The following is a 14,050-nucleotide window of genomic DNA, read 5'->3' on the forward strand; positions in this document are numbered from 1 at the left end:
AAATGCCAGGATTCCTGCAGGAGGCGCTCACTCGCTACTGAGTAAATTCATATTTTGGAAATGTTGTTACTTTGTCACCATGTGCCTCATTACTATGTCCGTCTGTCCTGTGAGCTCCAGCATTGCACCGCTTTTCCTTGGCGCTCAGTTCGGGACTGTATGGCTGTGTGCACACGCTGCGGATTAGGTGCGGATTCATCCGCGCGGATTTTGTAAAATCCGCAGGTGAAACCGCAGGTCAAAAGACCTGCGGTTTTACCTGCGGATTGCTCTGCGGTTTTGCCCTGCGGTTTTTCATCTCCTCAATGGAGGAGATGGCAAACCGCAGGAGAATCCGCAGAAAGAATTGACATGCAATTCTTTCTGCGGATTGAAAACCGCAGATAATCCGCGCGGAAAATTCCGCACCGTCTGCACTGCGGTTTTTGATTCCCATAGGGAATCATGGTACTGTACACCGCAGCAAAAACTGCTGCGGGTCGGCAGCGGCCAAAACCGCTGCGGAACCGCAGCAAAATCCGCAGCGTGTGCACACAGCCTAAGTCTCCAGCTGTATCCCACAGTCACGTTCGCGCCTTCCCTCCACAGCACAGCGCTCTACACCCGCACATGACCCGGTATATCAGCAGTGCGGAGCCGCTCACCATGTGCCGCTCACCATGACTGCTGCTCACCATGTGCACCCGCCCTACATGAGGCACTTCTCATTGTTACCGGCATCTGGTGTTTTCCCACGGCCTCTCACCCGGAAAGGGCGCGGCCCCGGTGACTCCTCGCGCGCTCCCGTGATGGCCGGGGGGCGGGAGTAACAGCCGGTGCTGACAACGGGAACATCCGCCACCAGCAGTCACAGGCGACATGGAGGCGAAGGAGACGGCCGGATTGCAGCCGGGACGGGGCACCTTCTTCTACTTCGCCTACGGGAGTAATCTACTGAAAGAGCGGATCCTGCTGGACAACCCGTCCGCCTCATTCCACTCCATAGCTATGCTGCAGGTGCGCACGGTGCTGTGTACTGGGGACAGGAGCTGTGTACAGCGCTGTGTACTGGGGAGGACGGGGAGATGTGTACAGCGCTGTGTACTGGGGAGGACGGGGAGATGTGTACTGGGGAGGACGGGGAGATGTGTACTGGGGAGGACGGGGAGATGTGTACGGTGCTGTGTACTGGGGACAGGAGCTGTGTACAGCGCTGTGTACTGGGGAGGACGGGGAGCTGTGTACTGGGGAGGACGGGGAGATGTGTACGGCGCTGTGTACTGGGGAGGACGGGGAGCTGTGCACGGCGCTGTGTACTGGGGAGGACGGGGAGCTGTGCACGGCGCTGTGTACTGGGGAGGACGGGGAGCTGTGTTCTGAGGACGGGGAGCTGTGCATGGTGCTGTGTACTGAGGAGGAAGGGGAGCTGTGTACGGCGCTGTGTACTGAGGAGGAAGGGGAGCTGTGTACGGCGCTGTGTACTGAGGAGGACGGGGAGCTGTGCACGGCGCTGTGTACGGGGAGCTGTGCACGGCGCTGTGTACGGGGAGCTGTGCACGGCGCTGTGTACGGGGAGCTGTGCACGGCGCTGTGTACGGGGAGCTGTGCACGGCGCTGTGTACTGAGGAGGAAGGGGAGCTGTGTACGGCGCTGTGTACTGAGGAGGAAGGGGAGCTGTGTACGGCGCTGTGTACTGAGGAGGAAGGGGAGCTGTGTACGGCGCTGTGTACTGAGGAGGAAGGGGAGCTGTGTACGGCGCTGTGTACTGAGGAGGACGGGGAGCTGTGCACGGCGCTGTGTACGGGGAGCTGTGTTCTGAGGACGGGGAGCTGTGCATGGTGCTGTGTACTGAGGAGGAAGGGGAGCTGTGTACGGCGCTGTGTACTGAGGAGGAAGGGGAGCTGTGTACGGCGCTGTGTACGGGGAGCTGTGCACGGCGCTGTGTACGGGGAGCTGTGCACGGCGCTGTGTACGGGGAGCTGTGCACGGCGCTGTGTACGGGGAGCTGTGCACGGCGCTGTGTACGGGGAGCTCTGTACGGGGAGCTGTGCACGGCGCTGTGTACGGGGAGCTGTGCACGGCGCTGTGTACTGAGGAGGAAGGGGAGCTGTGTACGGCGCTGTGTACTGAGGAGGACGGGGAGCTGTGCACGGCGCTGTGTACGGGGAGCTGTGTTCTGAGGACGGGGAGCTGTGCATGGTGCTGTGTACTGAGGAGGAAGGGGAGCTGTGTACGGCGCTGTGTACTGAGGAGGACGGGGCGCTGTGTACGGGGAGCTGTGCACGGCGCTGTGTACGGGGAGCTGTGCACGGCGCTGTGTACGGGGAGCTCTGTACGGGGAGCTGTGCACAGCGCTGTGTACGGGGAGCTGTGCACAGCGCTGTGTACGGGGAGCTCTGTACGGGGAGCTCTGTACGGGGAGCTGTGCACAGCGCTGTGCACAGGGAGCTGTGCACAGCGCTGTGTACGGGGAGCTGTGCACGGCGCTGTGTACGGGGAGCTCTGTACGGGGAGCTGTGCACAGCGCTGTGTACGGGGAGCTGTGCACAGCGCTGTGTACGGGGAGCTGTGCACGGCGCTGTGTACGGGGAGCTCTGTACGGGGAGCTGTGCACGGCGCTCTGTACGGGGAGCTCTGTACGGGGAGCTGTGCACGGCGCTGTGTACGGGGAGCTGTGTACGGCGCTGTGTACTGAGGAGGACGGGGAGCTGTGCACGGCGCTGTGTACGGGGAGCTGTGTACGGGGAGCTGTGCACGGCGCTGTGTACGGGGAGCTGTGCACGGCGCTGTGTACGGGGAGCTGTGCACGGCGCTGTGCACGGGGAGCTGTGTACGGGGAGCTGTGCACAGCGCTGTGTACGGGGAGCTGTGCACAGCGCTGTGTACGGGGAGCTGTGTACGGGGAGCTGTGCACGGCGCTGTGTATTCTGCAGATTTTGACTGTGGGCTTCATCCTTTGAAAAATCTAGGTGGGAGATGTGTATACAATCTCGCATAACTCAGGCATATTTTTAGTGGATTTGTGGGGATATATTTTTCTACAGAAGATAATAGATACGTTGCAGATTTTACCCTCCGAATTGCAATAGATGAAATGAGCAGTTAGAGCCAGTAGCTTTAATTGATTGCTGTGGGTCCGTTTCCACTGTGGATTTTTTCTTCAGTAAATGGATGTGATTCATTAATTTGCGTTTACTCATTTTCCATTTTCTTTCTGTCAATATTAGTTTCCTAGTTACCCCAAATTCCTATTTCATCATTTTAGGGATTTATTGTCCCTTTTCTGCCACTGGTGCCCACCTATAATTCTTGGGTGCCCAATAACAATGATGCAGTCGGGTGAGTTTTTTTTGAGTAGGATACGACCCATTGTATGGGTAGTGGATAACCTAGGAGCTTGGTGCACACCATTTATTGATAGCTTATTGTAACAATGTGATTTTGATGTAAAACATGATCATAAAGGCTAGAATATATGTGGGTATGTAACCTGCGATTAATTGGCGATTTTTGTTAGATGGGAGAAATTTCCCAAGAGATGCACTGACTCATACAATGTGTGTGACATTACATGATCTAATTACAGCAAATTTGTCTGTGACCCAATTCCATTGATGGGAGGTGATAATTACTATTGAATTGCAGAATCTTAATTTTGTGATTTAAAAACTTACCGCCCTACATTATACCTTTGGTCATGAGCAAGAAATTTTGACATTCATAACTTCTGTTTATTTCACCATCACTGAACGGGGAAATCACATTGTCATCCATATTTGTAGCCGAATTTGTTTAGGTTCAAGAATGAATGGACCGATCGGGTCCCCTATCCATCCCAAACCACAACTATAAGTACACCCAGGGGCAGATAAAGAGTGGACAGTGCCCTTGGAAGTCTAGAAGGCGTGGGCCCCCCATCACGTGATTAAAAAACAGGTGCTCTGGTGCACATCTGTAGATGCAAAACAAGAGAGACAAAGGAGTGCACACTTTTTCCTTATGTACAGCACTATACATAACGCTATATATATAATAGAGCAGGGTTGGGCAATTAATTTTACTCAGTTTCACATGTCAGACGGTAACTGTTGTGGAGGGTGAAATTATATTTCATGTTAATTCATTAGCTTAATATTGAGCAGAACGAATTATGCTGACATCCCCCTATATACCGTATGAGCGCACACTGTCCCCTATATACAGCGTGAGACCCCACATAGCTTCCCCTGGTACAGTATTAGCCCTCACATAGCCCTTTCTATACAGTATGAGCCTCCATATAGCTCTCTATATACACTGAGGCCTCACATAGCCTCCTTAGGTATGAGTCCTCACATAGCTCTGCTATATACAGCATGAGCCTCACATATCTCTGCTATATACAGTATGAGTCCTCATATAGCTCTGCTATATACAGCATGAGCCTCACATAACCTCTGCTAAACAGTATGAGCTCTCATTTTACCCCACATATACAGTATGAGTATCCACATGCCTCCCTAGATATAGTTTGAGCTCCCACATAGAATCTCTATACAGCATGAGTCCCCACATAGCCCCCAATATACTGGATCGACTCCAACTTGGCCACTATATGCTGTGTATGTCTTCACATAGCTCCAAAATACAGTATGAGCTGCTGCATATACTTCTATGTACAGGTGCACATCCTGTACATTTAAAAAAAAACACATACTTAGCTTCCCTTGGCGCTCTGCTCTGGTGCCAGGGGTACCATTTCTTTTCGCCACGACAGCACGCACTGAGAGAGGGGATCCGCCCCTAGGATCAGGAAACTTACAGAGATAAAAGGGTCGGTCCCCCTCGCTCCCTCAGTTTGTTTCCTGTTCCTAAGGGAACCTGTAGAGTGAAAAGGTGAAGAGGATACCTGGGCTGTGATGCCATCTGTGCGGTCTCTGCAGGAATGGCAGGGGCTTCAGTGCCGGAGGCAGCGTCGGGGGAGGCCTGTTTGTCAGCTCCTCCCTCGTCTGGAAAGGACAGCGTGAGGGCAGGGTCTGGGTAGGGCTGCCCTGGCTCACGTGGGGAGTGCGGTACGGCTGGACTGGCTGTCACTTGTCCGGGGGGGTGTGCAGGGTGCGGGCATCGGCCGCCCTGCTTCCCCTGCAGGTCTCGGATTGCGGCTCGCAGCCGGTGGGAAGGAGGCCGGCGTCCGCAGGAGGCCTAAAGAGCGGTCTCGCCCGGGAGACGGGAGTACTAAGCTTTACTTCCGGGGTTGCCAGGGAGACGGCGCAGTAGGAGTGGCTGGGGAGCTGCGCATGTGCCAAAGAGGGAAGTCGCCGGACCTGGAAGTGATGGGAACACTTCCGGGTGCAAGGAAAAAGAGGGGGAAAAAAAAGGCTGCATAAGAGCACTGGCCATAGGCTCACTGGTGTGCAGCGATGTCGTCAACAAATGACCCCGCAATGCACCCACGTGAAGAAGTGGTAGAGCTACCGCACAGCAGAAAAGAGTAGCAGTGGACACTCCAGGCAAAGTGGCTACACGGATAGAAGTAGTAGAGACAGAAAAGCAAGTCAAACCATGTCGCAGGCTGTGCCTCCACAACCGGTACCATGTTGACAAGCTTCACTGGGTGAGTGTTACTAACCACACCTATTAAGCTAATAGCCCCTTCTTTCTGTATATCCCTTCAGGTTAAAAAGACAGGAAAATCAAAGCATAAGGAATGTGCCTTGTGCTCCCAGCCCCTTCCTGACGATTACCCCAAAAGGCTTTGTCAGATCTGTATGGGGCATACCCTACAGGAGGAGTCCTCAGAACGGAGGACATTAAGGGGGTTTTACACATAGCAATATCGCTAAAACGTCACTGATTTTGTGACGTTATAGCGATATTGCTAGCGATATCGCTATGTGTGATACTTACCTCCGACCGGTTCCCCCGCTGTCCATCGCTGATCGCGCGGCTCCATTTCTCGTCGTCTGCTTCCTGCTGTGTGAGACGAGCGACGCTGGACGCGGGCGGGAGGACGTCTGGATCGCTGAGTGTGAAAGGTAAGTATCATGCGCTGCGTCGCTGGTGCATCGCTGTGAGATCTTTCTGTGTGAAAGCTCACTAGCGATCATTTAGCGATGCACCAGCGATCCTGACCGGGTCGTATCGCTGGTCGGATCGCTGGTGCATCGCTAAATGTAAAAGGGCCTTTAGGCTCATGATTGGGGAGGAACTCCAGGCACTTGGTTCCAGCAAGGTCAGAAAACAGAGGCGCAGGGCTGTGGAGTCCGTAAGCCAAACCTGCGACTCCGACTCCTCAGTTTCCCTTACACCGACTCCCACATATATTGCTTATATTTAAGTGAAAAATTTATTGTAGTACAATGTGAACATCAGACATTTAATCATTTCTATGATCCAATAATCAAGATATTTAGATAGAACATAATATCTATTTATTGGAATACAACTTTAGAACACAAACTGTAAATTGTAAATATGTAATACACAGTATTCATGTACATGTATACGGTACAGACCAAAGTTTGGACACACCTTCTCATTCAAAGAGTTTTCTTTATTTTCATGACTATGAAAATTGTAGATTCATTCTGAAGGCATCAAAACAATGAACACATGTGGAATTATATAATTAAAGTGTGAAACAGCTGAAAATATGTCTTATATTCTAGATTCTTCAAAGTGGCCACCTTTTGCTTTGATTACTGCTTTGCACACTCTTGACATTCTCTTGATGAGCTTCAAGTGGTAGTCACCAGAAATGGTCTTCCAACAGTCTTGAAGGAGTTCCCAGAGATGCTTAGCACTTGTTGGCCCTTTTGCCTTCACTCTGCGGTCCAGCTCACCCCAAACCATCTTGATTGGGCTCAGGTCTGGTGACTGTGGAGGCCAGGTCATCTGGCGTAGTACCCCATCACTCTCCTTCTTGGTCAAATAGCCCTTATACAGCCTGGAGATGTGTTTGAGGCCATTGTCCTGTTGAAAAATAAATGATGGTCCAACTAAACGCAAACCGGATGGAATAGCATGCCGCTGCAAGATGCTGTGGTAGCCATGCTGCTTCAGTATGCCTTCAATTTTGAATAAATCCCCAACAGTGTCACCAGCAAAGCACCCCCACACCATCACACCTCCTCCATGCTTCACGGTGGTAATCAGGCATGTAGAGTCTATCCGTTCACCTTTTCTGCGTCGCACAAAGACACGGTGGTTGGAACCAAAGATCTCAAATTTGGACTCATCAGACCAAAGCACAGATTTCCACTGGTCTAATGTCCATTCCTTGTGTTCTTTAGCCCAAACAAGTCTCTTCTGCTTGTGGCCTGTCCTTAGCAGTGGTTTCCTAGCAGCTACTTTACCATGAAGGCCTGCTGCACAAAGTCTCCTCTTAACAGTTGTTGCAGAGATGTGTCTGCTGCTAGAACTCTGTGTGGCATTGAACTGGTCTCTATTCTGAGCTGCTGTTAACCTGTGATTTCTGAGGCTGGTGACTAGGATGAACTTATCCTCCGCAGGAGAGGTGACTCTTGGTCTTCCTTTCCTGGAGCGGTCCTCATGTGAGCCAGTTTCTTTGTAGCGCTTGATGGTTTTTGCCACTGCACTTGGGGACACTTTCAAAGTTTTGCCAATTTTTTGGACTGGCTAACCTTCATTTCTTAAAGTAATGATGGCCACTCGTTTTTCTTTACTCAGCTGCTTTTTTCTTGCCATAATACAAATTCTAACAGTCTATTCAGTAGGACTATCACCTGTGTATCCACCAGACTTCTGCACAACACAACTGATGGTCCCAACCTCATTTATAAGGCAAGAAATCCCACTTATTAAACCTGACAGGGCACACCTGTGAAGTGAAAACCATTTCCGGTGACTACCTCTTGAAGCTCATCAAGAGAATGCCAAGAGTGTGCAAAGCAGAAATCAAAGCAAAAGGTGGCTACTTTGAAGAACCTAGAATATGTGACATACAGTATTTTCAGTTGTTTCACACTTTTTTGTTAATTACATAATTACACATGTGTTAATTCATAGTTTTGATGCCTTCAGAGTGAATCTACAATTTTCATAGTCATGAAAATAAAGAAAACGCTTTGATTGAGAAGGTGTGTCCAAACTTTTGGTCTGTAATGTGTGTGTGTGTGTGTGTATATGTGTGTGTGTGTGTGTGTATATATATATATATATATATATATATATATATATATATATATATATATATATATATTCAAACAATGTAAAAAACATATAGCCAGCTCACCATAAAGGAGTTCCTCTTAATGCAATAGTCGGTGTTCACCTTATATTCTGCACGGATCCAGGCAGGGAGTATGCCCCAACAAATAGAAATATAAGAGATTTGGGATCCAGCAAAAAGATGAAAGTTCACCAGAATTATAAAATCTTCTTTATTAATCCATTAAATCATATAAAACATATATGAGGAACTCCAATCAATTGGTAACATTCCAGCAAGGAACTACATGTTTCAGCACTTTGTGCCTTCTTCTTCTATTTGAACTGAGCTCCAACACTGACAATATATCCTCCTTTGTGGAACATATTCAAATGACCCTTAATTAAAAGCAGTGAAACAAACCAGTTAAAAACACCTGAGTAGATGGTTGAAACTCAGTTCAAAAATATTGCTAGAAAAATACATATATTGAATATGTTTTATACATAGACCAATGATATAAACATTTGGTAATAGATCAACAGTGATATGGAATAACTGCCACAAAAAAAAAAAAATATAAACATATATGAAAAAATACATCATGTAGTAGGCGCGATCTAAATATCAGAGACAATCACAAATATAACTCTCAAAAGGTATAATATATTGGAGTAGGTTTAAGATAGAGATATAATCTTTTAAAAACTAATATATGCACTCTCTATCTTTTTAAAAAAAAAAATAAATAAATAAATTTCTCTTATTTTCTTAATATTATGTAATAAGATCCATTCTACTGTTCAATCCATCAGGAACTCTAGTCTCTAATAAAAAGATCCACCTACTTTCTCTAGAGAGGATTTTATTTTTATAATCACCACCCCTACGTGGTTTTGTAACCATCTCTATTCCCCTAAAGGAAAAGCTTTTTAGATCACCTTTATGCACATTGGCAGTGTTTGGAAACCGCAGAGGCTCCTGCAATAGGCAAATTAACTGCATCCGACAAATGTTTTCGCATACGCTGTTTCAATGAATTAGTGGTGCAACCCACATATTGAAGTCTGCAAATATTGCAATCAATAAGATATATAATGGGATGGTCACAATACAAAGCTTCACTCAATTTCTCTGAAATAGCTCCTGTTTTTGATGAGAAATATTATTTGCAGATACAGGGAGTGAGCATGGGGGCCAAATTCTCACCGTCTTTAGCAAATTTAACTATGTCAGTATGGGAGGAGAGGTATATTTTTCATTTTAACAATCCATTTAGACATAACATTTTTTGGTTGGGACGCTTCATTGATGATTTGGTTTTTGTGTGGAGGGGGAACAAGGATTTAGCATCTTCCTTTTTTCATATTTAAATAACAATAGTTTCAATCTCAAATTTACATGCCACATGAATGAGCTGTCAATTAATTTTCTTGATTTGACCTTGAAAATAGATTCAAATCGAAAAAAAGTGTTGGTGGAACCTTATCGCAAATCTACAGCTGTGAATAGTATATTGATGGCAAACTCATGTCACGCCAACCATGTAATTAGGAATATACCCACAGGTGAACTGATTCGAACAAAAAGAAATAGTACAGAAAAAGATACCTATATGAAAGAATCTGCATTTTTGGCAAAAAGATTAAAATCCAGGGGTTACCCAAACTGGTCTCTAAAAAGAGTGAGAGGCATAGTAGATAATTTAAATAGACAGGAATTGTTGGAATATAAAAATATCAAAGAACATAATGATTTGGGTATAGATTTCAGTACTAAATTTAGTCCACAGTATCAAGAAATAGTCTCTATTATTAAAAAACATTTACCCATTTTAGAACAAAGTGGTGAATTGAAAGAAATACTAAAAAAAATTCAATTAAATTTGTTGCGAGGAGAGCTCCTACTATAGGATCCATGTTGACGGCAAGCTTATTTACTGATCCAGACAAAAAATTGAAACAAAATTGGATGAAAACTGTAGGCTGTTATGGTTGTGGTGCAAAAATTTGTAAGTGTTGCAAATATATTGTTAAAACAAAAACATTTTCTTCTATAAAAAATGGAAAAAACTTTGAGATTTTTTCTTTTATTAATTGTAATACAGAAAATGTAATATATCTTATTGATTGCAATATTTGCGGACTTCAATATGTGGGTTGCACCACTAATTCATTGAAACAGCGTATGCGAAAACATTTGTCGGATGCAGTTAATGAGCACCGACTCAGACTCCGACTCCACAGCAGCAGGGAATATAACTTCCACGTGTCCAGCTCATCCTTGGATGGTGGCGAGCTCTGCTCATATTCCTCCCAAGAGTCATCATCCTCGGAGGAAGAAGGCCACACTTGTTTCCTGATCAACATTATTGATAACTTGGTTAGATCGGTCCGAGGAACTATGGGGTTAGCTGATACCAGAGAGCCCAAGACAGCACAAGACATCATGTTCGCAGGACTCTCACAAAAGAAAAGGTGGACATTCCCTGTGATACCTGCAGTGAAAGAGCTGGTTAAGAAAGAATGGGAGAAGCAGGGACAGCGAGGATTCCTTCCTTCAGCATCCAAACGGCGGTACCCCTCTGACGATGAGGAGTTAACATCTTGGTCAAAGGCTCCCCAGGTTGATGCAGCTGTGGCGTCAACCTCATGGCGCTCGTCCTTGCCAGTAGAAGATTCAGGAACACTAACCGACCCCCTGGATCATAAGGCGGATACTTCTTAAAAGGTCCTGGGAGTCATGTACGGGGGCCTTCAAGCCAGCGATATCAGCCACTTGCACCACAAGATCTTTGCTAGTGTAGTTGGGTCAGCTGGAAGAAAACATTAAGAGTGGTTTGTCTAGAGACAAGTTACGGTCTTCTATCCCTCTTATTAGAGGAGCAACAGCCTTCCTGGGAGACGCCTCAGCCGATTCCCTGCGTCTAGCGGCTAGATCAGCAGGATTAACCAACGCAGCCCATCGTGCCTTATGGTTAAAGGGCTGGAGAGGTAACGCACAGGCTAAAGCAAAACTTGGCGCTATACCATGCCAGGGTGAGTACCTGTTTGGCACCGTGCTTGACAAGATACTCGCCAAAGCGGGCGAAAGAAAGTGATTCCCTAACACGTGTTCCGTCCTATAGGAGGGCTTTCAGAAAGCAGTCATTTGGCAGAAAGAGAACCTATAAGAACCAGAGAGGTGCTCTATTTGGCAAACCTTCCTACAAGGGTGGAGACAAGTTCCGCTAACCCAACCCCTCCGGTGGGTGGCAGCTTATCATTTTTCAGCAAGCAATGGAAGGCAATAACATCCAATCCCTGGGACATTAGCCTCATATAGTCTGACTTGAGATTAGAGTTTGCCCGGGTCCCTCCGGACTCCTTCATATTGACTTCTCTAAAGTCTCATGTTCATCAGGAGGCTTTTGGAGTTGGAAATTAGGGGTCTGTTAACCAAGAATGTGCTAGTGGAGATCCCGGCAAACCAGTGTGGGAAGGGATTTTACTCTCCCTTATTTCTGGTTTCTAAGCCAGATGGTTCCTACAGAACCATAATTAGAGAAAGTTGAACGGCTTTCTACGGTCTCATACCTTCAAGATGGAGTCCATACATTCAGCAATTAAAATTTTGTTCCCCAGATGCTTCATGGCGGTCCTGGATCTGAAGGATGCATACTGTCATCTGCCAATACATGCCATGCATCAGCAGTATTTTCGAGCGGCGGTCACTCTGGAAGGCCGTGTCCACCATCTTCAGTTTGTGGCAATGCCCTTCGGCTTATCCATGGCTCCCCGGGTTTTCACCAAGTTAATGTTAGAGGTGATGGCGTATGTACGGTTAAAGGACACTTTAATAGTCCCATACCATGATTTCCTGGAGGTAGGAAACTCCGTCTCCCAATGTGAACATCGATCAGCTGATGCAATTTCATATTTGCAGGCTTTGGGATGGCTGATCAACTGACCAATTCCAGATTTCTCCCGGTAATTCGGCAGATGTTTCTAGGCCTCCATCTGGACTCTGTAAGTCAAAAGTGTCTCCTCCCAGAAACGAAGATGTTGACAATAAAGTGCGGTCTGCAACGGACAACCCTAAGATGTCCCTGAGGGAGGCTATAACCCTTCTCGGCTCCCTTACATCTTGTATTCCTGCAGTGCAGTGGGCCCAGTTCTACACTAGACAGTTGCAGCAAGTTATCCTGCAAGAGGAAGAGCGACTGCAGGGACAGTTGGAGGGTGAGATATCCCTGTCAACTGAGGTAGTCAGATCCCTGTCATGGTGGTTGGGCCATCTCTCTAGAGGGGTTCCGTGGGTGCTGAGACCCTTGAGTGATTACTATGGATGCCAGTCCCTTCGGTTGGGGGGCTTATTTAGGTGAAAGTGTAGTCCAAGGACAATGGTCTATAGGAGTGGCCGAAGACTCTTCTAATTTGAGAGTTAAAAGCAATTGATCATGCTATACGTGAATTCCTTGCACAACTGCGAGGATCTCGTGTAGGAGTCCTATCGGACAACGCCACCTCTGTCGCATATTTAAGTCATCAAGGAGGAATACGATCAAGAACTCCGATGTCTACCACAGAGAGAATCCTACAGATAACCGAAACACATGTTTTGTCCCTATCAGCCCTCCACATCAGTGGGGTAGACAACTTCAGAGCAGACTTCCCTATGTCAGGGGGAGTGGATGCTCAGCCACCTCATCTTCAAGAAAATAACAGCCTTATGGGGTCTTCCGGAAATAGACCACGACCAAGATATACACCACGGTGTGGAGGAAATTTCTTAGCTTTTCCACAGGGGTCTTCTCTAGTGAGGTACCTATCCCTGCTATCTTGCAATTCCTGCTGAGGGGTCGAGAATTGGGGTTGTCAGTAAATACCTTGAAGGTTCAGGTATCTGCCCTGTATAGCTACGATATCGCTGGGGACAGATGGGTAGCTCTGTTTATTTCAGCATGTCAGCGAGCAGACCCAGTACATATTGCTCGAGTACTGCCCTGGGACCTGAACCTAGTTCTCGATGCGTTGACAAGGGCACCATTTGGACCCTTACACTTATCTTCAATAAAGTGTGTGTCGTTAAAGACTGCCTTGTTAGTAGCGTTAGCATCAGCGAGAAGAGTGAGTGATATCCAAGCTCTGTCAGTGGATCCCCCCTTCCTGTCAATATTCCATGATAGGATAGTGTTAAAACCAGACCCTTCTTACCTCACTAAGGTTTCTACCAAATTCCATAGATCCCAGGAGATTTTTCTGCCCTCCTTTTGATATCCCTGCAACACCTGAAGAGGAAAAATTTCACACCTTAGATGTGAGGAGAGGTGTCCTAGCCTATATAGACAGGAACCGTCCCTGGAGGCAGAGAAGGGCTCTCATTTTGTCCTTTCAGGGCTACAGGAAGGGGGTCTGGAGTCACAAAGGGCACGCTATCCTGTTGGATCAGAGATGGAAACCGTCTGGCCTACTTGGCAAAAGGTGAAAGCCCTCCGGATGGGATAAAAGCACATTCCACACGGGCTATGGCATCCTCCTGGGCTGAGAAGGCGGACGTTCCGATTGACTTCATATGTAAGGCTGCAACTTGGTCCTCGCCTTCTACAGTCACTACAGGCTTGACTTGTCTTCTTCCTCTGACTTAGTCTTCGGTAGATCGGTTCTTGGCACGGTGGCCTTCCCAGGTGATCAGCTCTGAAAATCTCTCAGTGGGTGCTGTTGTGGCGAAGAGAGAAAACTGGATTACTTACCGGTAATGCTCTTTTATAGAGTTTGCGACAGCACCCACTCACTTCCCTACCTTAGGTTATGGTTGTACATGGTTCACTCTGAGTGGTGACGGGTTAGTTATATATCTAATATATAAAGCTCAAAGTGTGTGTGTGTGTGTATGTCCAGGATAGGCATCCGCACCGTCGCAGCTACAGCTACAAAATTTGGC

At 47.4% G+C, this 14,050-nt stretch overlaps 1 protein-coding gene across 1 annotated transcript in view; it reads left to right on the top strand.

The window, feature by feature from the left end:
• Positions 1-679: 679 nt before the first annotated feature.
• The window catches only part of GGCT (gamma-glutamylcyclotransferase), a 58,688-nt gene continuing 45,317 nt past the window's right edge, over positions 680-14,050 (top strand). The window contains exon 1 of the mRNA XM_073569130.1: positions 680-996. Coding sequence (XP_073425231.1) covers positions 859-996 — 138 coding nt within the window. The 5' untranslated portion in view covers positions 680-858. The remainder of the gene's footprint in view (positions 997-14,050) is intronic.

Source organism: Dendrobates tinctorius, unplaced genomic scaffold (assembly GCF_039654945.1).
Source record: "Dendrobates tinctorius isolate UK_male_01 unplaced genomic scaffold, ASM3965494v1 ptg000005l, whole genome shotgun sequence".
In the NCBI taxonomy this organism is placed as follows: Eukaryota; Metazoa; Chordata; class Amphibia; order Anura; family Dendrobatidae; genus Dendrobates; species Dendrobates tinctorius.